This window comes from Eschscholzia californica, unplaced genomic scaffold, assembly GCF_041429995.1.
Source record: "Eschscholzia californica isolate CP2 unplaced genomic scaffold, dmEscCali1.0.p SCAF_2, whole genome shotgun sequence".
Classification (NCBI taxonomy): domain Eukaryota; kingdom Viridiplantae; phylum Streptophyta; class Magnoliopsida; order Ranunculales; family Papaveraceae; genus Eschscholzia; species Eschscholzia californica.
In genome coordinates this window covers 5,941,834-5,962,762 of record NW_028238309.1, presented here as the reverse complement: position 1 = coordinate 5,962,762, position 20,929 = coordinate 5,941,834, and the positions used below count along the sequence as shown (strand labels likewise).

Here is a 20,929-nt window from a genome sequence, read left to right as displayed (position 1 = left end):
CACATTTCAAGCTTAATAGGTTCTTCTCCATACCTCAACAGACAAGATTTGAGATTATTTTCTTTTCAATCGTCTATCAAATAATCTGCAAACCAAAATCATCATATACCGAGTGTCTAACCAAAACAGTAAGATAAAGTACAAGAATCACCAAGAATTACATTATGCAATAGATAAACCCAATATGAAAGTGAATGTAGCTCTAAATGAAAGTTTGGTCCTCTTAACAAAAAAAAAAAAATTAAAGTTTGGTCATACCCATAAATTTTCCTATGAGTAAATATTTCCATCAGTGCCACCAAACATTCCCAAGTAAGAATCTCACCAGGAATTACTTTTCCATACCATCAGTTCTCCCACAGAAAAGTAAACGCGCGCAGGCGAAGAAAAGAATTCTTTAACCATCTGGTTCTATTTAAGTTCTCTTTTGATCGAATTTTCTCTCTCTACTTCTTCACTTTGTAGTTTCTCTCTCTACAATGGCGGGGAAATCATGGTTTGGTTCTTCAGCAAATGCTTCTTTCAATATGATCGTTACAAACACACCAGCTCCAGATCTTGCTCTTACAAATTTTGCCTATTGTTCTGCTTCTGATTTCAACAAGTTATTGGTGCCTGGTACTAAACTTGCTCTCGCATTGGTGGGAGATTCGTTCGTATTATCAATCAGATATCCTTTTCGTTCATCAGTTTCAACTTTCCCATTATGATCTGTGATTTAACTTTATTTCTCTTTAGAATTATGTACTTTATGATTATGCCATTGTTTCTTAGTGTAATTTGCTTTTCGTTTTCTGAATCAATTGAGGTATGTGCGAATAGGAAAATTGAGGTCTGATCCAGAGATGTTTGATTGTTTCCTTGCAATTTAGTATGGTTTAGCTTTACATTAACAACGTGATGTATGATAATTAGGGTTTCTCGAGCAAGTTCTCTGGAATACTACAATTACTTGAAACTCATGTCTTGAACTTCGAGATCTGTATTTCAATTTCTGCAATGACAATTTGTGCAATGAAAGAGTTTTGATGAAATTAGACTCTTTTTCCTCTTTCATAAGTTTATATCATTAGTTATATCACTAGGATTCATACTTCATAGTTGATACAGTTCCAGTGGAGATTACAACCAATCACCTATTCACCATCATTTGATGGATGTTTGCTGCCTTAGAGACCCATTTGCGTGAATTGGGCTAGATAAAATATATTTAAATTGCCAGAGTTTCTTGAAGTAAATGTCTAGGCTAAAAGTTCTCTTCGTATTAGGCTATCATACCCTCAATTTGGGATTCCTGCTGTATGTTTTCATGCTGGGTTTCTGGGGCTACTGAATTACTTCAAATATTACTCGTGTAATTCTAAAACCATATGAATATCGTGACTTGCAAGTTGGGGCATCAGTAGATTTGGTTGATTTTTCAGAGAATATGAAAGTTCAAATCACTAAGAAGGGTTATTTATTCTCTTACTTGTCTGTGTTCACCATTTTGTCACCTTAACCAAGCGATACTGTTCATGAAAGCATACGTGATGGCTATATAGCCCTGAATGCCATTCAAAGACGTCATGCAAAAGTTTCAAGTGGGGACCCAATAGCTGTCAGCAGGTTGCTCATTTAAACCATATATTACACTCCTGGATTAACTGTATGATGTTTTTTGCACTTTATCAAAGCCTAAGTGTTTTTTATTGGTCATATTTTATATAGATTTGTGCTACCTGAAAACTTCAACTTGGCGTTGCTGACTTTGGAGTTGGAGTTTGTGAAAAAAGGTACCAAAAGTGAACAGGTATGGTTTTCCTCTGGATATGTTAGACTTCATATGTTCTTCCAGTGTGTATCGTGATATTTATTAACCGGTAAATATCCTTCTTGGTATCTTGGCTCCAAGAGGGATCACCTCAAATGCACAAGTCCTATTTATTGTGAAATTGATATATGAAGAGCAGTAGAATGAAGATACTCTTTTTGCAGATCGATGCCGTTGCTCTGGCTCAACAACTTCGTAAAAGATTTCTTAACCAGGTAGACTAGTCGTCATTTTTTTTTTCTTGTCACATATATTGGATATTAACCTCATTTATGAGATGTATTTATTAGTATCTTGTGCGTAAAACAGGTTATTACAGCAGGACAAAGGGTTTCATTTGAATACCATGGTACAAATTACATCTTTACAGTTAGTCAGGCTGCTGTAGAGGGACAGGAGAAATCTAACACCCTTGAGAGAGGGATGATATCAAATGACACATATTTTGTCTTTGAAGCATCAAATGCAAGTGGTATCAAGGTAACCACACATTCCTTTATTGCATGATCTTTATTTCTTTTCCTTCCGCATTTTAACATTTCCTTTCGCTCAGTCCTGTCTCTGATAATGGATGGACGGATGTATGCAGATTGTTAACCAGCGTGAAGCTGCCAGCAGCAACATTTTCAGGCAGAAGGAGTTTAATCTGCAGTCACTTGGTATTGGTGGTCTAAGTGCAGAGTTTGCCGATATCTTTAGAAGAGCATTTGCCTCCCGAGTTTTTCCTTCCCATGTGACCAGCAAGTAATTGAAGCTATTAAATTTAGTTCCTGTTTATTGATTATGTTGTAGAAATTTGTGTTTGCACTGTTTCATGCTTTCGATGTTCCAGACTTGGCATCAAGCACGTAAAAGGTATGCTGCTTTATGGGCCTCCTGGTACCGGAAAAACTCTTATGGCTCGCCAGATAGGGAAGATGCTAAATGGGAAGGATCCAAAGGTACATGGATGACTATTTCTATTCTCTATATTCTACAGGCTAAAGGTGTTGTTGTTGGTTGAGACTATATATATGAATATGAAAACCTACTTAGTTCAATGTCCTCCCTAGTGTGTACATCTACGAAATACTATTCTTGTGGGATGTGGGTTTCTAAGTTATTAACGATATTAGAGTTTAATTTGTAATCATTTTCTCTATATAATCTATGTTACACCTGTAAATTCTTACATGATATTTTCTATAATATTTAGATTGTTAATGGGCCTGAAGTGTTAAGTAAGTTTGTTGGAGAAACTGAAAAGAATGTACGTGATTTATTTGCTGATGCTGAGAACGACCAAAGGTCTCTAGGTGAGGATGGTAAACTTCACGTATCAAACCTACTTTGTAGCTATAAATTGTGAATAACAATTCTGTTTCTGCTTTCAGGGGATCAAAGTGATCTGCATGTTATCATATTTGATGAAATTGATGCTATTTGTAAGGTAAGGAGTTCCCAGAGAACTGCACATTGTCTTTCCGTAATTACCCATCAGAAAGATGGCGGTGCATGAATTCAAAAAGTTAGAACTGTAGCTTTGTTCACTACATAAATTTTCTTCCTCTCTCGCCTCCAAACACACACTTGAGTGCTTATAAAAAAGAAGCCAATCAAAATTGAGGCAGTTAGATTATTTAGACTTAACTCACCTAAAGTAGTTTTAAACAAAGAGGCAAGTTATCCAACACATCTTGGAGACAATTCCTTTTCCTAGTATGACCATGTTGAGAAGACTAATATTATATTACAAATTTGTTCTTAATTGGTTTCGAATTTAGTGTTATGCGCGTCCGTGACTTCTGTCATACTTAGGCGCCATAGATACAGGTGATACTGTGATAGGGATACTCTGGTGGGATATTATTTTTTTTACATTTGTCTGATGGTACATAATATGCGTGCTGATTGAAATTACAGTCGAGGGGATCGACAAGAGATGGCACTGGAGTTCACGATAGTATCGTGAACCAGCTTCTTACAAAGGTTAGATTACAGTTTTATGCCTGGTAGAATCAGCATTTCCTTTAACCATTTTCCACTAACACTAAACAAGCTAATCAAGTAATAATTTTCTAGATAGATGGTGTGGAGTCTCTGAATAATGTTTTACTGATTGGTATGACCAACAGAAAGGATTTGCTTGATGAAGCTCTATTGAGGTCAGTCTCTGTTTTACTACGCTTTGTAGTTTGTAGAATTTTTCCAATCTCAAGATGTGTATAAGCAGAATATGAAGCTTATATATACTCTTGCATAGTTATATTTTAACAAATGAAGCCAGTTTGATGCTAGCAAAGTTAGCTGATTCAAATCCTATTGGGTTTTGTGCCTTAAATCACACAATTAATGTTTTGAAGATGTTGGTCAGCATTATGTATTTGAGGATGCTATCATTGAACTATTTGTTATTCTTGTTTCATATGTGGTTTCATAGTAGATAAGTCTGTTAGAAGGATGTATTTAGTTTTTTTTTCTTCACGGACTCAATCTTATTTGAATACATGTGTATTTTTTTCTTTCGTTCTGTCTGTAGGCCTGGACGATTGGAGGTTCAAGTTGAGATAAGTCTACCTGATGAGAATGGTCGTTTGCAGATTCTTCAAATTCATACAAACAAGATGAAAGAGAACTCTTTTCTCGCTCCAGATATTAACCTTCAAGAGCTCGGTATGGTTTTCAGTACTATGATTTTGGAAAATTATAATCTGTTTCTATTGTGGTGGTTTTAAATGTTATTCTCTTTCAGTTTTATTAATTCATTTGATATATGACCTCTAATGTTCCCAAAAGTTAAACAAAAACCTTTTGGTCAAACATCAACGCTTTAGCAGATAGTATAACCAAACTTATGAAAAGGAAAAAAGCATACTGTAATAGATATTTTGCGGGGAACCTTATATTTTATATGTTTTTTTAGTTAGTTGAACTTTTAGAAGGGTACTAGATGAATTGGACTAGTTTGGAGTGTAGGGTTTCTAGTACAAAAAATTGTGCAGCATGCTCATCTATCTGTTTATCAATGCCGGGATAGTTGTAGATAATTGTATTGCTGGATGCAGCTGCTCGAACAAAGAATTACAGTGGTGCCGAACTTGAAGGTGTTGTGAAAAGTGCAGTATCATATGCGTTGAACCGACAGCTAAGCTTGGATGATCTTACCAAGCCAGTTGACGAAGAGAATATAAAAGTTACCATGGATGACTTCCTCCATGCCCTTCACGAAATTGTTCCCGCTTTTGGAGCCTCTACAGATAATCTTGAGCGTTGCAGGTAACATCTAACTTTAGTTTTATAATGAATTAACATTTATTACTTACTTCTGCCATGAACCATGATGATGTTGTGAAGTTCTAAGCTTAGCTTTTGCTGAACAGTTTTTCCACGCTAGAATTGGTTGAACATCATTGTCTCCACACTGCTTCTGTATCTCCTTTGCAAGTCACAAGTTGTTAGAATCTTTATCCTGAAGAATATGCCTCAAAATTAGTCTACATATCTGTTATACAGTGTGAGAGAACACAGTTGCAGGAAGATTCTTGCTACCTTTAATTCCACTAGGATTGGATTGAAACGACCTGTTCCTCGCTCTGATATTTGAGTCTCCTAATGCAGCAATTCCTGCTTACCATTTTTTTCTACTTAAAAGCTAAAACAAGTATATGTCTTCTGAGTTGTAACCATTGTTCTATGTTAGAAGCATCTGCCTTATTTGCCCGAGCAAAACAACTCGCTTTATTGAAATAGAAGTGTCTCATTGTCAAGCGAAAGAAGAATGGATCATGTATAAGTCATCTAATGCAGCAATTCCTGCTTGCCATTTTTTTCCACTTAAAAGCTAAAACAAGTATACGTCTTCTGAGTTGTAACCATTGTTCTGTGTTAGAAGCATCTGCCTTATTTGCCTGAGCAAAACAACTCGCTTTATTCAAATAGAAGTGTCTCATTCTCAAGCAAAAGAAGAATGGATCATGTATAAGTCAAGTAATGCTTATTTGTTATTTATAGACTAAATGGCATAGTTGACTGTGGTGAACGGCATAAGCACATCTATCAGAGAGCTATGCTACTAGTGGAGCAAGTTAAAGTTAGCAAAGGAAGCCCACTTGTTACATGCCTTCTGGAAGGCCCAGGTGGCAGGTAGGTCTAGTCACCTTGCCTAGTGTACTTTTCAGCCTTCTAGTTATGCTTATCTTTATCGTTGAACTCTATTCTTTTGGCAGTGGTAAAACTGCAATGGCAGCTACAGTTGGTATTGACAGTGATTTTGCCTACGTGAAGATTGTAAGATTGTCTCTTCTATCTCCTTTTACTTATTTAAATCTAGTTCTTTAACAGTTTTTTCTTCTTACTGCTATTTTTCATCTAACCTTGAACTCTTTGTTGTGGAGTTAGATCTCAGCAGAAACAATGATCGGTCTTAGCGAAAGCAGTAAATGCGCACAGATTGTCAAGGTTTGTTGAAGATACCTCCTAAAATTTTGAGTTCTTCATTCTTCTTTTTCAAACTCGAGTTTCTATCTGATGTACTGTCGTACTGAGGAATCCTTTCTTGGCCATCAGATCTGTTTCACCTACTTGTTCTCGTATTCTTCCAAAATTTTGGACAATAATTTGTGTAACGTGTATTTCTTTATAATTCACTTGGAGGATGTTGATATTTCGTGATGTTAAGTTTCTGATTTCGTGGCAACCCTAAATGTGGGGCTCAAACTCACCATCTTTTCTAACATATCTTTGTTTCAGGTATTTGAAGATGCTTATAAGTCCCAGTTAAGCATCATTGTTCTCGATGACATTGAGAGGTGACTCCCAGTGTTTCAATACCAAACATCTTTGTAAAACACATTTTTTATACTTTTGGTTAGCAGTTGAAATCAAACTTGAATGTGTAGGTTATTGGAGTATGTTCCAATTGGACCACGATTTTCAAATTTGATTTCTCAGACACTCATGGTTCTTCTTAAGAGACTTCCTCCAAAGGTATTTCCTTCACCTCATTCATGTATTTAAAACATTAGACATAGGGAATTCAGGACATCACAAAGATGTATTGCTTTCCTTAGTTCATAATCTCTGACTCAGAAAATTCCAAGGACGAATTACAAATAGAAGCCTTAGTTCCTTAAAGCAATAAAAGTGCAGAATATCAAGGCTGTACAAATGGATGGCTAGACACTTGGACCTACTCCACGAGGGCAACGAAATGCCTAAAGGTTTACGCTATGTCCATGGCCTATTACTCCTGTCCGATAAGAAAATCTGCAGGGTCAATTTACTCGAAGGAATGACCATCTGTATGCTTGGAGGTTTCACTTTTCAAACTTAGTTGTACCCATACCTCGATAACGAGTCCTTAAATGAGGGAGTATTATATTATATTATATTATATTATATCTGGAGTTCTATTTGATCTCGCCTGAGTCCTTAAATTCTTTTAGCATACACTTAGTTTCCATAATTGCTCTTAGGGAAAAAACATTCTGGTGATTGGGACTACAAGTGAGCTGAGCTTCCTGGAGTCACTAGGTATTCGTGATGCTTTCTCGGTCACTTACCATGTGCCACTATTGAGAAGCGAAGATGCTAAACAGGTACTTAATTACTTAACATTTTGGAAAACTAATTAATGATCTAAAGATATGTACTGTAAGCGATTCACATCATTTTTAACTGTGCTGCTATTACATTTCTATTTTTCTTTTTCGTAACAGGTATTACAACAGCTAAATGTTTTTGCTGAAGAGGATATCGATGCTGCTGCTGAAGCGGTTAATGATGTAAGCGAACTTCTTTGTAGATTCTTTACTTTGATTTGTTTCATTTCTCATTGTCACTGCCAATAGGTATGAAACGGGTAGACTTTGTGGTATGCATTTATTAGTTTCTTGAAAGAAGGCAAGGAAGGTTATTAAAAAGCTCATGGGCAAAGAATACAATTATAGAAGATACTAGGATTACAATAAAATGCAGAAATAAGACTTTAAACTCTCAGAGCTCAATGGTTCGACATAGTTTAGCAATTGCTTCCCAATGTTGAAGTATGCATTTATAGTGCTATACATTTACCGAAACCTTCTTGAAGCTTCAATTAGTGCAACTAACTAAGACCTAATAAATTGTGATTGCTTGCTATTGAGCAGACATCTCATAGGTGCATTTGAGCTTACCTTTTGGAGACATCTTACAAATTGTTCAAACTTTTAGGCAAAATATAGTTAGATGGTCCTCGAGGCCAAGATTACAAGTATGTTAATGCTATAACCTGCCAATTTGCCATCACTCTGAAGTTCATAGAGTCCGTAACACCATCATAGGGATATAAAGTATGTCATGAATCCTGGAAGTTGAAACCCTATCTTCATATCTTGTATATCACCATCTTCATCTTTATGATAACTTTTCTTGTTCGGACAATCTCCAACATCAAAGATTCTTTTGCTCAATTTTACCACTGATTGTTTGCATGGTCATTTATAATTCATTGGATTCCTGATTTCCTCGAATGTTTTTAGTTGGTCAATATGTTCCTTTACAATATTGAACCCATTTCCTTTTCCATTTAAATAGTAAAAGTTCCTACTGATATTTTCTTCTTCTCACAATTCACATGTTCGAGTCTCTTTGGAAAATCCCCATTATTTGTGTTATATTATGACTTCTTACTATATGATCTGTTTCAGATGCCGATCAAGAAGCTGTACATGTTAGTCGAAATGGCTGTTCAAGGGGAGCACGGTGGATCAGCTGAGGCAATTTACTCTGGCAAAGAGAAGATCAACATTTCTCATTTCTTCGATTGTCTTGGTGACATTGTCCACTATTGATTAGTTTGTTTGTCCTCACAGAACTTACTGTAATCTTGATATCTTGACTTTGATTTGCCCCTTTTTTCCACTATCATATCATATTTCTTTCACTTCTCAAATTTGAACAGCAGAAAGTCAGGGAATCTCAATTCATTTTTTTGTGTTTTTTTTTTCTCTATTTGGGGCTTTAGTTTTTGCCTATTTTAATATCTTGTAGATGAAAATTTGATTTTAAAGTTTGATTTTCGTGTAATCCTGATCAAGTAAAAAACCCTTGAATTGTATTCTTGAACTGCAAATGAGTAACTGAGTAAGAATATTGGAGTATCATATGGAGGGCCTTTCTCTTTTTCTCTACGAATATTTGTTATTTGTGAAAAAATTCGCCTGACTCACAATTCCTAACCGGGATAATGGTGTTATTTTTGCCCTAAAAACTATTTTAAAACGGAGTTGTAACACATAAACCACTCATGCCTCGAACCTGAAGTAGGATTTAGTCTGAGGAAGCATTTAGGCCGTGTTCCCAGCATTCTTCAAAGACGGGTACAGTAGCAACTTCAATTTCCAAAAGATTCAGACGGAAGAATATCTGTATCTAAAATTTATAGAATTCAACTTCAAAAAAAAAAAAAAAATAGGGGATGCAAAAGCTTTATAGTGCTTTGAAGAACGAAATAGTCGTCAGATACGAACTATATTGAACAAAATAATTCCCGGCTCACATTTTTCTTTTGAGTTGGTTTTTGACAAGTTCTGATAACTTCTATAAGAGAAAATAATTGTTATAGCGAATAGAATAGCCAATCGCTCAAGAAAATTTTCAAATACAGATTCATCATCGCTTTAAAACACGACTGTTACATGCAAAAATAATTGTTGGTTTACTCTAACATAACTTCTACAAGAGAAAATAATTGTTATAACGACTATAATAACCAATCGCCAAAGAAAAGTTTCAAATACAGATTCATCACTGCTTTAAAACACAATTGTTACATGCAAAAGTAATTGTTAGTTTTACTCTAACAACTGTATTTTAAAAGTGTATTAGTACATTTTTTTTTTTTTGTTGAAACAAAGTGTATTAGTATATTATTATTCAAAAAAAAAAGTTGGTTGTTTTTTCAAAACAATATGACAAAGAAAATGTTATAAAGTCTTCTTAAGGTCTAACCATGAATTTCACTAAGTCTCCTTAGGGCAAGAGAGCTAAAATACCTAATTTCATACTAAAAATGTTTTACTAGCCGTTAACAATTACCTAAAATTTAAAAACCTTATAAGTTGTTTACATAAATACTCTCTTCCAATGTTCCTTCTCTTTCCCTCTCTTTCTCTCTCTAAAATGAGAACATACCTCAAATCTTCACAAGACTTCCCTTAATAGCATTACTAGCCGTTAGTCACCATCTTCTCTAAATTATAAAAAACCAAATTTTCAAACCAAAGAAACAAAAATCTCAATAAGATTCTCTTCTCTTCTGAAATTGGCAGAAAAATCATTAAGAAAATATATTATTATTTTAAGATCAGATTTTATACCCATTTGATTAGATATGATATCAAGTAGGTGTGCAGCTTGCAAGTATCTAAGGAGGAAATGTCCATCTGATTGCATTTTTGCTCCATATTTTCCATCAAATGATCCTCAAAGATTTGCTTTTGTTCATAAAATATATGGTGCCAGCAATATTGGCAAAATGCTCAAGGTACATTTTCTATATTCATATATCTATATATATACTTATTATTGAATTACAATTTATCAATTCACATTTGTAATTAATCTTTTTCTTAATTATGGTGGATCACCCACCATTAAAAGATTATACATAAATATTGATCTTCATCCAAGAGTGGTATAGTTTGAACAATTCATGATACTCAAAATTCTCCACCTAATTTTAACTAATGAAAGAAACCGAACATTTTGTTTATGGATCGACAATACAAATTTTACAGAATTTACTGTTCTTTCTTCTTAGAAACAGTAAGATAATGACTCTGGTCTTTTCAGTGATAAGACACACATGTTAGCACATAACTAAAGCAAGATGTACATAATTTACTGTTACTTCTGCACATTACTTGGTAATTTATCAGAATCTGATCGATATACAAAAGCAACAATAAACTGAAAAAGAAGTCCAAATGATTAAAACCCAATTCAAATACTATAGTGGGTATTAACTTTTTGATTCTTTTTTCGATTTTAAAATGATTATTTCAATATAATTTATTAATGGGTTTTCATTTTTTTTGTAAACATAAAATTTCAGCAACTACCAGTGAATCAAAGAAGTGAAACAGCAAATGCCTTATATTTAGAAGCTCAATATAGGGTTCAAGATCCAATTTATGGATCTGCAGGTGTTATTTCATCACTACAACAAGAAATACAAATTACAAGACAACAATTAGCAGAGACTAAAGCTCAAATAACATTTACTAGTGTTCAATCAAGTGAAGCAGAATCATCTCATTATCATCAACAACAAGGACTAGTTAGAGTCATCCCCAACACTAATACTAGTACTAGTACTAGTACTAGTTCTAATAATCATATCTTTCAAGAACTTCCTCTTTCCATTGATCATCAATGGCTTCTTGATCCTTCTGTTGCTCAAAACCCATGATCTTTTTTTTTTTAGGTTTTTTTCGTCTTTCGATGTTTTTTGATTTATTTCATTTGTTGTTTATGTGTTCAGAGTATTTGAGTTGGGAATTCTTGTATCTCAAAAGAAAAAAGTATTATTTAGTTTATTTTCCTTGCCCATTGTTGCATTTTAAAAATGTTTAGAAAGAATTCTTATCTAGCTTGATGTTATTCGTATTTCTAATGATTTTGATGCAAAGAACCGCAAATCACAGATAATGTTTGCCTAATGTTTTCCTTGTTTCCTTTTCCTCTTCGAAAAAATGCGATTTTGGGTAGGTAGTCTTTCACTCCCCATGTTAAGGGACATGATATTCGAATCCAACCCGCTCACCATTACGACACGGGCACTCTCATACCGAGCTTCCGAAATTTCGTCCCAGACCTAGATATATAAGTACATTCATCTAACACTATAAGAAATGAAAACTTAGCAGATCGACTTAGTCTGTACACTTAATTTTTCATTTTTTGAGTAGTCAATAATAACACTATAAGAAATGAAAAATGTTAGAATGCTTGGAAAATTAGGACGGATTTCGCCCAATATTTCTCTCTTGATGGATTAGACGACATAGGCCGTCCACGTTCCGGATGGCTTGTTTTCGAGCATCCTATCACCCTTGAAATAAAAACTGAGAAGGACTAAACTGAAGTAACTCAAAATTCTGAAATATTGTAAAAGGTAAGTTAATCATATTTTTCTCTCCAAGTGTATACAAGAAAGAATACCCAAGAAACAGCCATTAACATATCTCCAACAACTTGCTTTTGCCAAATTCCATGAAGATCTTCAAGTTTTCTCTCAAACAAAACCCTCCAAATAGCTGCTGAAAAATGAACAAATACACATCCTTGAGCAAAAAAACTCTGAAATTCTCTGTCTTCAACAAAAGAAACCATGAAAAGAAGAAACCCAATTATAAAAAGAAGGAATCCGGCAAATGAATCAGAAGTTCGAATTAAGAGCTGATCATGTGGTGTTGATCCCATTAGTTTAATAGCTGTTTCACTTCCATGACCAATAACAGAGATTTCATGGAGGTAAAACATCATTAAAGATCCACAAGAAATAGCAATCAATGAGTGAAGAAGACAAATCACGAAGAACCCAGATGAGGCCATTGTTTCAAAATGCTAACCTTCAACTCTGAATTATACGAAGAAGTTGAAGCTAGAAACTCTCAGATTGCCTGTAATTCGCAGGTGTGTGCAAGCAAGTTGGTGTTTTATTGTATAGAGAAAGACAGACAGTATGGGGGTTACTTATTATAGTATTTGGGAATAGATCTGAATTGGGTAATGTCTCTGTCATATGTCAATAATGCTAAATGCATGAAACGCTTTTCGAGATGAAACCCATTACAGAGTCTTCAATGATCTTCATCTTCTTCTCTTGCTTTCTTTGGGGAGGAACCTGGTCGATTATAAGTATATCGTCAGCCATTGGATTTAAATGTAATAATTCTATCCAATCTCCATTACTTGTACCTTTTTCTGGACGAATATCTGTGACCTGCCGAAGCCAAGTCAACAATAATAAAGTAAGACTTCAGAGAAGATGCATATAAAGAGAGAAAAGAGAAAGCTTTTGCAAGAATGCGTAAGACAAACGATAGAAGAGTTCTTATGCTAAACATTAATTCCAAATAGGGCTGATGCAAGAACAATCCCACTGCACTTGTCCATCTCAAGAAGATCAGCATCACCGATGTCAAATCCACTCTCATGGCCAGCTTTATCGGAAGTCAGGAGTTTACTCACAAGATTTATCTCATGTAATTTAAAAGTAGTTTGTTTTGCACGGACTGTTTAGAGTTCTTTCTCCTAACGTTTATCTTGTTTTATGTGGTTAAGTGCTTAATTCTTAGTTGGATCATTAGGAGAAGATCTGTCTACTGCGTTATGTCATTTCCATCCAAATACGTAAGTTATATTTTTGTTTATCGTAATATAAACAACTTTAAAAGTGTGATATAACACCATTTTAGTGGTCCAATCCAACCTTTTTGAGCTAGTTTGGACAAAACCCAACCCCACGAACACCAAAGTCCCTCGCCCCACTAAACCACTTGGAGGAAGACTTGAACCTCCAAGTTACTACTCACTAACAATAAATAAAATTACTTTCCCATTTATACATGTAATTAACTAAAGATAATAGCATTTTTTTTTTAATTATAAAGATAATAGCATTTAGAAGTACACATATATACACTTAAAGAAGACAGAAGAATATATAACTTTCGTAAAATCTTTCTTTCTTTTCAATTGTCTCAATATAAAAGCAGCCTTCGGCTACATATAATTCGAAGCTCAATAAGTAAATTCTCTGAGTTAGCTATCTGCTTAGGCCTGAAAACAAGAAAACAATAACCCAATATAGCGATTTAGTTACTTGCTAGTTTTGATTAGATCGTCTCTTTTAAAAGACATATATAGCGACATGTTCATTGGCGTAGGAAACATGGCTGAGATTTTGCAATGGCCAAGCTATAACATAGTCTTTTTAATTGGTTCATTAAGTTAAAACGATAATGTTTAGATGAGTATTATGCTAAATTCTGGAGGCCACATAGATCGCTAACAAAAATAGCACATCCAACTATACGCAAGTTTAATAAGATCTGAAAGGGATGAATATCAGATTTATACAGAAGGAACTATCGGCTATAAAGGATTGGGATATCCGCACCTTTTATTAAGTCCAATGTCAAATTCAAAACACTTACTTGTCTAAGACGCAGGTCAATCATAAAATGAATAAAAGCTGCTTCCTAACACGAACAGCAACATGTACAACACTAGAGAAAAACCAACCACACTACCACGAATTAGCTGCTAGAAAGAGATATCGTTTCACAACTTAAGTATCAAATTGTACACCAGTCATAAGTTTAACAAGTTTGCACACCCAAAGAAGAAACCATATCTAAGACATACTAGATCGATACAAAAGTATGTATCGAGCTTCATTTAGAGGTAAGTTTAGATATAAATAGGTGTAAATAGGAGACATGTATCTACAGATATGAGCAACGGTTTAGAAGAAAAGGCCGTTTGCATCATTGGAAGTGGAACGAGGAACTCAGTACTTTTTTCTGTATACTCGACGCACAGAAGAACCCATTAATTCAATAGAAGAATCTGTGGTTACTTCTTTGATTTATGAAGGTTGCTTGGTTTTTGCACTTCTTGTATCACATGGACATCGTCGGGATATGATTGGGCCATGTCATTGAAATAGCAATTGCTAGTCAGTCTTTCAACGCTCCAAAGTTAAGCCTGACTTCTTGTCCTTCACTTTATCCTCATCTTATTTTTTTCGTCTAGTGGCCCGTCATCATCCTTCATGCGATACTTCTCATGTTTTTCACAATGGGTTAATTCTAATTGTTTCGTTATTTCTCGGCTTAGTTTCAAATACATTATTTACCAATAAGGTTTTCTATATAAACTATAGTTATCAGTTATTCAAACATAAAACGTAGTACACAAGACTGCAACTTCGAAACTTATTCATGACCTAGAACAACAAAAGTAAAAGCAAGTAAGTTGGCAACATGATCATTAGCATTCTATGGAAGAAAGATATGAAATTGAAATTCGTACCGCCACGAGCAACACCATTATTGCCTTCATCGTCTTGAGAACTAAGATCCTGATACCTCGAGCGAAAAGGCCATAAACGACTCCACATTGATCCACGACGATTTCTAACCCCTTCTTCTAGAGGAGAAGACCTTCGAGCGTCATCTTCATCATCATGTTGAGGGTGTTGTTCCTCATGGTTGGTGGAAGACGAAGAAGGCAATTCAAGGCGACAAACAGGGCAAGAATTATGAATCCTCAACCAAGGGACAATGCATTCAGAATGATAAACATGTTTACAGGGCATTTCTCTAACATCAATACCAAGTTTGAATTCCTCCATACAAACAGGACAATTTGAGTCATTATTGATCAAATGGGTAGGAGTAATTTTCACTATTGGCATTGATTCAATTGCTGAATTTGGAGCTGGAGGAGGTCCAGGTCTATCATTCTGAGTTAGTTCGTCGATCAATTCGTTTAAACCTGAACCCACAAAGTAATTTCTAGGATCAACCACCCGTGGAGGAGGACGAGCCACCTCATCCTCATCCTCATCATCATCCCCGGTGGTGGTTCTTCGAGGCTGAGGACGAAAACGTGGATAGTGGAAGTTATCATTTCTAGAAAAAGGTCGGAGCCCAACCCAAGAGGGAAAAGGAGGATTACTACCATTTTCAATTCCAGAGGGTTCTTCCCACCACCGATTTTCATGATCAGTACTATGGCGGCGGCGGTGAATTGGTGGTGGTGGTGGTTGTGGAGATGGGTAAGATTGGGGTGGATTGAGCATCATGAGAGAAAGAGCTTCTAATAAACGAGCATCAGGAGTGGCATCAAGACCACTGAGATCGATTACAAGTCTGGGTCGGGGACTGGCGACGCCGAGCTCTTGTAAGAACTCGCCGAAGCAACGGGGACAGAATATTTCCGATGAGTGGTGGTTTGAGTTTGGGGAGGAGAGGATTCTGACAGTGCGGTGACACTGGTAACACCAGTATAGACGATAATAATTTGTTCTGCTTCTGATGAAATGTTGGTTCACTGGGTATCTGTCACGAGAATTTGGAGGGGATGCGGACATGTTTGCCGGAGGTGGAGGTGGTGGTGGTGGTGGTGGTGCCGGTGGTGATAATCAAGGGGTATGAAAGTAGAAGGGGAATTGGGTAAAACGGATGAAGGGAAGATAGTAATGTGATATAGAGAGGAAGACGTACGGAGAGGAGTAAAGTAAAGCATGGCTTCTAGGGTTACCAAAAGTAAGATTCTGCAACTCCTCCATGGTTGGAACGAAATCTTTATCTTCCTCTCTAATATTCTCTCCCCTCTTCCAAAAGGAACGGACAAGTGAGGATCTCAAATTCTTGGGTGACGTGACGTGTCCACCCCCTTTCTTCTGCAAAAAAAATGAGGGAATGGTCCAAATTTTCAGCCTTCAATACGCTTTCAGCCCAAACAAGGACCGAAATGAGGGATAAGTCCAAATGTCAGGACAGCTAAGAGTTTTCAGGTTTTTTTAATTTTTTATACCTGTTTTGCCCCTCCCATGGAAAGCTGGTTCTTACTGTTTCCTTCCTGACGCGTTCAGTGACTGATGGTGAGGGAGCATTTAATTCCTTCCCTAGATTTGATGTTAATTAAGAAATTAAAATACTCAAATCTTTCCAAATCTCTCTAAATCCCACGAATTTCTCTTTTTTTTTGTTTCTCTCTCTAAAACCTATTCAAAAACAGTTTTTGGATTCAAAATTTGGAAATTTTGGAGCAGTTTTTGCCGAAAATTTAGTCTCCCGCCAGATTTTTGGAAGATTTTATCTTTCTTCTATCCTCTTGTTCTATTTATACATCAGAAGAAAGTTAATCTCCAAACAAAAATCTTTCTCTGACTTGTTTATCTTGTTTCAGAGGGAATCTCCTTCTTTTCTGCTTCTTTCTCTCTCTAAATCCTTCTCAAAACAGTTTCATCTCTATCCTTCTCTGACTTGTTTATCTTGTTCTATTTATACATCAGAAGAAAGTTAATTTCCAAACAAAAATCTTTCTCTGACTTGTTCAATTGAGAAAGCTTATTTATATAGAGATTTTGGGTCATTATCTTCCTCTGACTTTGTTTTTTTCTTTCAGGTGAAACTTTTTGATTTTTTATTCCTTTGTCTTCAATGCTTACTTGAAACCATGAGACCATTATCTTCTTTGTCTTCAATGATATCCTAAATATTTCACCTGAATGTTTCTGACTTTCTTAACTAAACATTAATGCTCTCCTAAACCATTACCTTCATTCCAATTCCTCATATTTTTCTTGAATATTTAACCTGAATGTTTCACCCGAATGTTTCTGATTATTTTTCTAACTTTCTTATATTCCAGGTTTATTTGTTGGTATTACATAATGGATGGCATTGAACAAATAACCACCCTGTCAAACACAGTATCATTCACGTATGGAAGTAAATTGATATTGTTATGTTATTACTGAATCCTTGTTGATAACAAGATTCGTATTCTCATTTTCTTTTCTGTTTCCTTTCAGTCAAATGCTTTTGAACGTTGGATCAACCGGTCCTCTCTGGTGAATGGATGTTTATGTTACTTTCTTTAGTACTTTTTTTTTTTTTTTTACAATGATTACTTGAATCAATGTTTACTTGAACTACTCAGGGTGGAGCGCGACTTTTTCTGTTCTACCCCTCCTTCTGCAGCTGTAGCACACGCTAGAATTGCTCAACAGGAAAGACAGTGGTAGTCTACTTTAATACTCCTCATATTGCATAATAAATCGTAGTAAACTCATTGATTTCTATTGTACTATCTGGTTTCCTAGGAAATAGTAATTACCCTATTTATATAAGTGCTTAAAATGTCTTATTTACAGTTAACCCACTTATTTAGAGTAAACTAACTGATTTCTAGTAAACAATATGGTTTTCTGTCAACTAGGTAGTTCCCTAACCATATACGTGCGTAAACTGTGTTTGTTTTCGTAAAGTCAACGGTATCGGTTAAACCATTCGGTTTCTGGTAAACCATTTGGTTTTCCGTAAAACCATGAGTTATCTGTAAATTGGACATTTTATATACGTGCTATATTGTTTGGTAAACTCATAGGTTTGCAGTGCACTTTCAGGTTTCCGGAAACAAGAAAGCTTTTCTGTCAACTAGATTTTCTGGCAATTGACCATTGTTATGTTTCATGCAGTTTCCCACAAGATTTTATCTCTCCCTCAACTCATGCTGATGCATCTACTGCCCTCGTTAGGAGTGAACCTCTACGATCAGATAGTTGGCCGGAAATTTTTACATCCATTGGGCAGGAATTTCCAGGGGGTGCTCCTGCGTTTCGACAAGCTCTTAGTCGATATTCCATAAAACATGGATACAATTATAAATTCCTTAAGAATGATCGATCTCGGATAACTTGTGTATGCAAACTCGTAGCTGTGGTTGGACCATTCATGTTGTTGCTCCTCTGAAGTCCCGTTCCATGTTTGTTCTCAAAGCTTTCAACCCTGTCCATACGTGTGATGATTTTGTATTGTCTTCTCGTAAGCCAAGGCTGTCAACAGTAGCTGTCGGCCAGTTAATAGCGGATCACATCCGAGAGAATCCTACAAAGAGTACCAAAGATATTATAACATCTTTGATGAATGTTATTTTTTTCTCCATCTTTTCCCTACCGCACTTCATCTTAATCATGGTTGCTGCAAGAGTTTTTGCAAAAGTTTTGGCATTATAGTTGCATCGGTTACTCAAGTCGTAATCACGATTTAATGAATTGTAGTGCGTCCATTCATTCTCTTCAAAATCATAAACCAGCAAGGTCCAGTGATGGCCCTCGAGCGAGTCATCCGTGATTGGTGTATTCAAGGCGCGCACAGATGAGTCGTATGACCTTTTATGAATTCCTTTTTAATTTTGTCATAGAAATTGACTTTAATTGTAGCCTCACTGAACTACTGATTAATCATTGTCTGCATCATGTCATGTAAGTTTACTAGTCAATACCCAAAAAATTGTTACAATGAATTACAGTAATTGCAAGGAAACTTACATAAAGCAAAGATGATAGGAAAAGCACTTCACGGTCTTTGTTTCTCTTTGAGAACATAAGGTGGTCTTCAAACCAGTCAATTATTTGGGAGTCACAGTTTCCATTCATCATGAGCTCGTCTAAATCTTTTGCTTTGAGGTAGTGGTGCTTGTCTTTGCTGCACACTTCCAGGCTGTACACAGAAAGATTTATCAGAAACAGATTGGTTTAGAAAAACTGAGAAATGTACCACAAACTTACTAATTTACCAGAAATTTAGAAGTTTACCAGAAACTTGCTAATGCACAATGGAAAACAATGGAAAAAATCCTGATACCTTGTCCACCCATGGTTCATGAATTCTTGCATCAGTTGCTTTTCGTTGTCTCGCACGTAAGGCCATAACCCCCCTTTCCGCCAGTCTCTCAATTTGACATGGACTTCTTTCTTCAGTTTTATCATTTCCAAATCAATCACGGGGACTTCACTGGCAGCTCATTTTTCCGTTTGTCTTCTCACTCTTGGATTATGCTTAATCCTTCTGACAAGTGATGTTGGCAATGGTGAAGACCCTTTCTCGTTCTTAGATGCTACTCTTTTGGGAGGACTGGCATGGGGTGATATTGTTTTCGACACGTAGTGTTCCATGTTTTTGGACACTAGTTTCACTGATTCTCTCATCTCTGCAATATGACTGAATTCATTGGCCTTCTGTGTTGACTCTTCATCTTTTTCACTCGGCAAGGCGTACTTTTTTGGTGGAGTCCATTCAATGATTTGAGTCCCTAGGTCGATGTTAAGATCAAAACTAGGATACTCGTCTTTATCGTCAGCCATCCTCTTCACATTATAAACTTTTAAAAAATACACATGCGTAGTAATAAATTCAACTTTCTAATAACTGTGCTGAGAACTTAATGGTGGGGACTACTTTATATCAGCGTTACCTATTTCTTTTGGCTTCTCCTTTTCCATTGTATCTGCCACCCAACCTCCCTCCTGACTTGACAAATTTATTTCAACTTCCTCTTCATCATCCTCCTTAGAGGAATCCTCTTTACTTACTTCTGTTATAAATAGACATAAGAAGAAGTTTAGACTCGAATTTAGGACCATTTAGTGAAGCAACACTAAGTCATTTCCCAAACACATAATAATTTTCTAGAGAAAATATAATTTACTCAACCATAATTTGTTAATTAATACTAAAAACATGCAAATTGTTTACTTATCCTTCCAATTACCCTAAAACCATTTGAAACAAAAACAGTACTAAGATGTAGAGAACAATATTAGATTAAATAAAACTAAATTCTCAATCTGAAATTAGAGTTTGCCTTTTTTCGCATCCTTGGTTGCATCTTTGCTTGCACCCTTAGTTGCACCTTTGCTCTTTCCCTTTGTTTCATCCTTTCTTGTATTATTGTCATAATCTTCTTCCTTACTGTCGTCGTCTTCTTCTTCCTTACTGTCTTCAGACTCACCTTCCCCACTATCTTCATCATCATCTCCTTCAGCATCATCTTCTTCAGACTCCTCTTCCTCACCTTCTGTCTTATCATCCTTATCCGACTCATCATCCTTATCTTTTTCCTCATCTTCTTCTTCCTCATCCTTATCCTGATCAGTCTTTGTACCCTTCCCCTTCTCTTTCTGCTTATTTTCTTTTGCTCCCTCTCCTGAAAGATCCTTCATTTTTTTCTGCTCACCCTCCTGTTGTTTAACTTCTCCTTTGGTTGCGGGATTATCATCTGTAGGGACTAAAACCCCATCTTCTGATCGAACTAAATGTTCCGCTAGAACATTTCCCTCCGCCAGCAAATCAGAATAACCTTTAAAGGCCTCATCCCTCTCCTCTATCGCTTCTGCCAGTTCTTCCTTAAGTTCTGCATTTTCTTTCTTAAGGGCTGCATTTTCTTCTTGCAGCTGCTCCATTCTTTTCTGAAGTTGTTCAACCACGAGAAGCGTGTCAGTATCGTTGGACACGGCCTCGGGTGATTGCAACCACTGCCTTTATTTTTCTTCTGGGGGGAAACAAATGCTTC

General features: G+C 35.9%; 5 protein-coding genes across 14 annotated transcripts; 2 read left to right on the top strand and 3 right to left on the bottom strand.

Moving 5' to 3' along the window:
• Positions 1 to 43: 43 nt before the first annotated feature.
• LOC147555641 (vesicle-fusing ATPase-like) lies at positions 44 to 8,933 on the top strand. Its single transcript, XM_086663289.1, has 22 exons — positions 44 to 292; positions 329 to 670; positions 1,513 to 1,608; positions 1,711 to 1,792; positions 1,978 to 2,028; positions 2,123 to 2,293; positions 2,403 to 2,557; positions 2,646 to 2,754; positions 3,009 to 3,108; positions 3,187 to 3,242; positions 3,716 to 3,781; positions 3,875 to 3,957; positions 4,332 to 4,465; positions 4,858 to 5,068; positions 5,804 to 5,935; positions 6,019 to 6,079; positions 6,191 to 6,250; positions 6,542 to 6,600; positions 6,691 to 6,778; positions 7,267 to 7,389; positions 7,510 to 7,575; positions 8,479 to 8,933. Exons 2-22 carry the CDS (start codon positions 480 to 482, stop codon positions 8,620 to 8,622), a joined length of 2,238 nt encoding a protein of 745 aa, XP_086519415.1. The 5' UTR covers positions 44 to 292; positions 329 to 479; the 3' UTR covers positions 8,623 to 8,933.
• Positions 8,934 to 10,163: 1,230 nt separating this feature from the next.
• LOC147555640 (LOB domain-containing protein 23-like) lies at positions 10,164 to 11,243 on the top strand. Its single transcript, XM_086658509.1, has 2 exons — positions 10,164 to 10,316; positions 10,887 to 11,243. Exons 1-2 carry the CDS (start codon positions 10,164 to 10,166, stop codon positions 11,241 to 11,243), a joined length of 510 nt encoding a protein of 169 aa, XP_086514635.1.
• Positions 11,244 to 11,914: 671 nt separating this feature from the next.
• LOC147555639 (uncharacterized) lies at positions 11,915 to 12,388 on the bottom strand. The gene has a single exon (XM_086663297.1). The coding sequence runs from the start codon at positions 12,386 to 12,388 to the stop codon at positions 11,954 to 11,956; it is 435 nt and encodes a 144-aa protein (XP_086519423.1). The 3' UTR covers positions 11,915 to 11,953.
• On the bottom strand, positions 11,915 to 16,220 carry LOC147555638 (RING/U-box superfamily protein). Of its 10 annotated transcripts, XR_015234930.1 has the most exons (5): positions 14,876 to 16,180; positions 13,996 to 14,067; positions 12,755 to 12,779; positions 12,406 to 12,680; positions 11,915 to 12,093 (listed from the first exon to the last, which is right to left on the bottom strand). XR_015234930.1 is itself a non-coding variant. In XM_086663291.1 (4 exons), exons 1-2 carry the CDS (start codon positions 15,936 to 15,938, stop codon positions 14,012 to 14,014), a joined length of 1,119 nt encoding a protein of 372 aa, XP_086519417.1. In that variant the 5' UTR covers positions 15,939 to 16,180; the 3' UTR covers positions 11,915 to 12,680; positions 12,755 to 12,779; positions 13,996 to 14,011. The 10 variants fall into 10 exon arrangements, 7 of the variants coding, with proteins under 7 accessions (XP_086519417.1, XP_086519416.1, XP_086519420.1 ...); XR_015234929.1 differs by lacking the exon at positions 13,996 to 14,067 and having other exon boundaries at positions 11,915 to 12,090; positions 14,876 to 16,220; XR_015234928.1 differs by lacking the exon at positions 13,996 to 14,067 and having other exon boundaries at positions 14,876 to 16,212.
• A 2,613-nt stretch (positions 16,221 to 18,833) lies between these two features.
• LOC147555637 (uncharacterized) lies at positions 18,834 to 20,929 on the bottom strand. Its single transcript, XM_086663457.1, has 4 exons — positions 20,222 to 20,929; positions 19,832 to 19,951; positions 19,222 to 19,738; positions 18,834 to 19,077 (listed from the first exon to the last, which is right to left on the bottom strand). The coding sequence occupies exons 1-3, from the start codon at positions 20,817 to 20,819 to the stop codon at positions 19,380 to 19,382; spliced, it is 1,077 nt and encodes a 358-aa protein (XP_086519583.1). The 5' UTR covers positions 20,820 to 20,929; the 3' UTR covers positions 18,834 to 19,077; positions 19,222 to 19,379.

Bases quoted from the DNA above. Each gene is read 5' to 3' on its own strand.
- LOC147555637 (XM_086663457.1), bottom strand. From the start codon at position 20,819: ATGGAGCAGCTGCAAGAAGAAAATGCAGCCCTTAAGAAAGAAAATGCA. The intron at 19,952-20,221 runs GCAAACTCTAAT...TATTTATAACAG, and splicing joins AACCAAGGATGCGAAAAAAG to AAGTAAGTAAAGAGGATTCC. The intron at 19,739-19,831 runs GTAACGCTGATA...ATTTTTTAAAAG, and splicing joins GGAGAAGCCAAAAGAAATAG to TTTATAATGTGAAGAGGATG.
- LOC147555639 (XM_086663297.1), bottom strand. From the start codon at position 12,388: ATGGCCTCATCTGGGTTCTTCGTGATTTGTCTTCTTCACTCATTGATT.
- LOC147555640 (XM_086658509.1), top strand. From the start codon at position 10,164: ATGATATCAAGTAGGTGTGCAGCTTGCAAGTATCTAAGGAGGAAATGT. The intron at 10,317-10,886 runs GTACATTTTCTA...ATAAAATTTCAG, and splicing joins ATATTGGCAAAATGCTCAAG to CAACTACCAGTGAATCAAAG.
- LOC147555638 (XM_086663290.1), bottom strand. From the start codon at position 15,938: ATGTCCGCATCCCCTCCAAATTCTCGTGACAGATACCCAGTGAACCAA. The intron at 12,780-14,875 runs GTACGAATTTCA...TGGCTTCGGCAG, and splicing joins TAATGGTGTTGCTCGTGGCG to GTCACAGATATTCGTCCAGA. The intron at 12,681-12,754 runs GTACAAGTAATG...ATAATCGACCAG, and splicing joins AGATATTCGTCCAGAAAAAG to GTTCCTCCCCAAAGAAAGCA.
- LOC147555641 (XM_086663289.1), top strand. From the start codon at position 480: ATGGCGGGGAAATCATGGTTTGGTTCTTCAGCAAATGCTTCTTTCAAT. The intron at 671-1,512 runs ATATCCTTTTCG...ACCAAGCGATAC, and splicing joins TCGTTCGTATTATCAATCAG to TGTTCATGAAAGCATACGTG. The intron at 5,069-5,803 runs GTAACATCTAAC...TGTTATTTATAG, and splicing joins GATAATCTTGAGCGTTGCAG to ACTAAATGGCATAGTTGACT.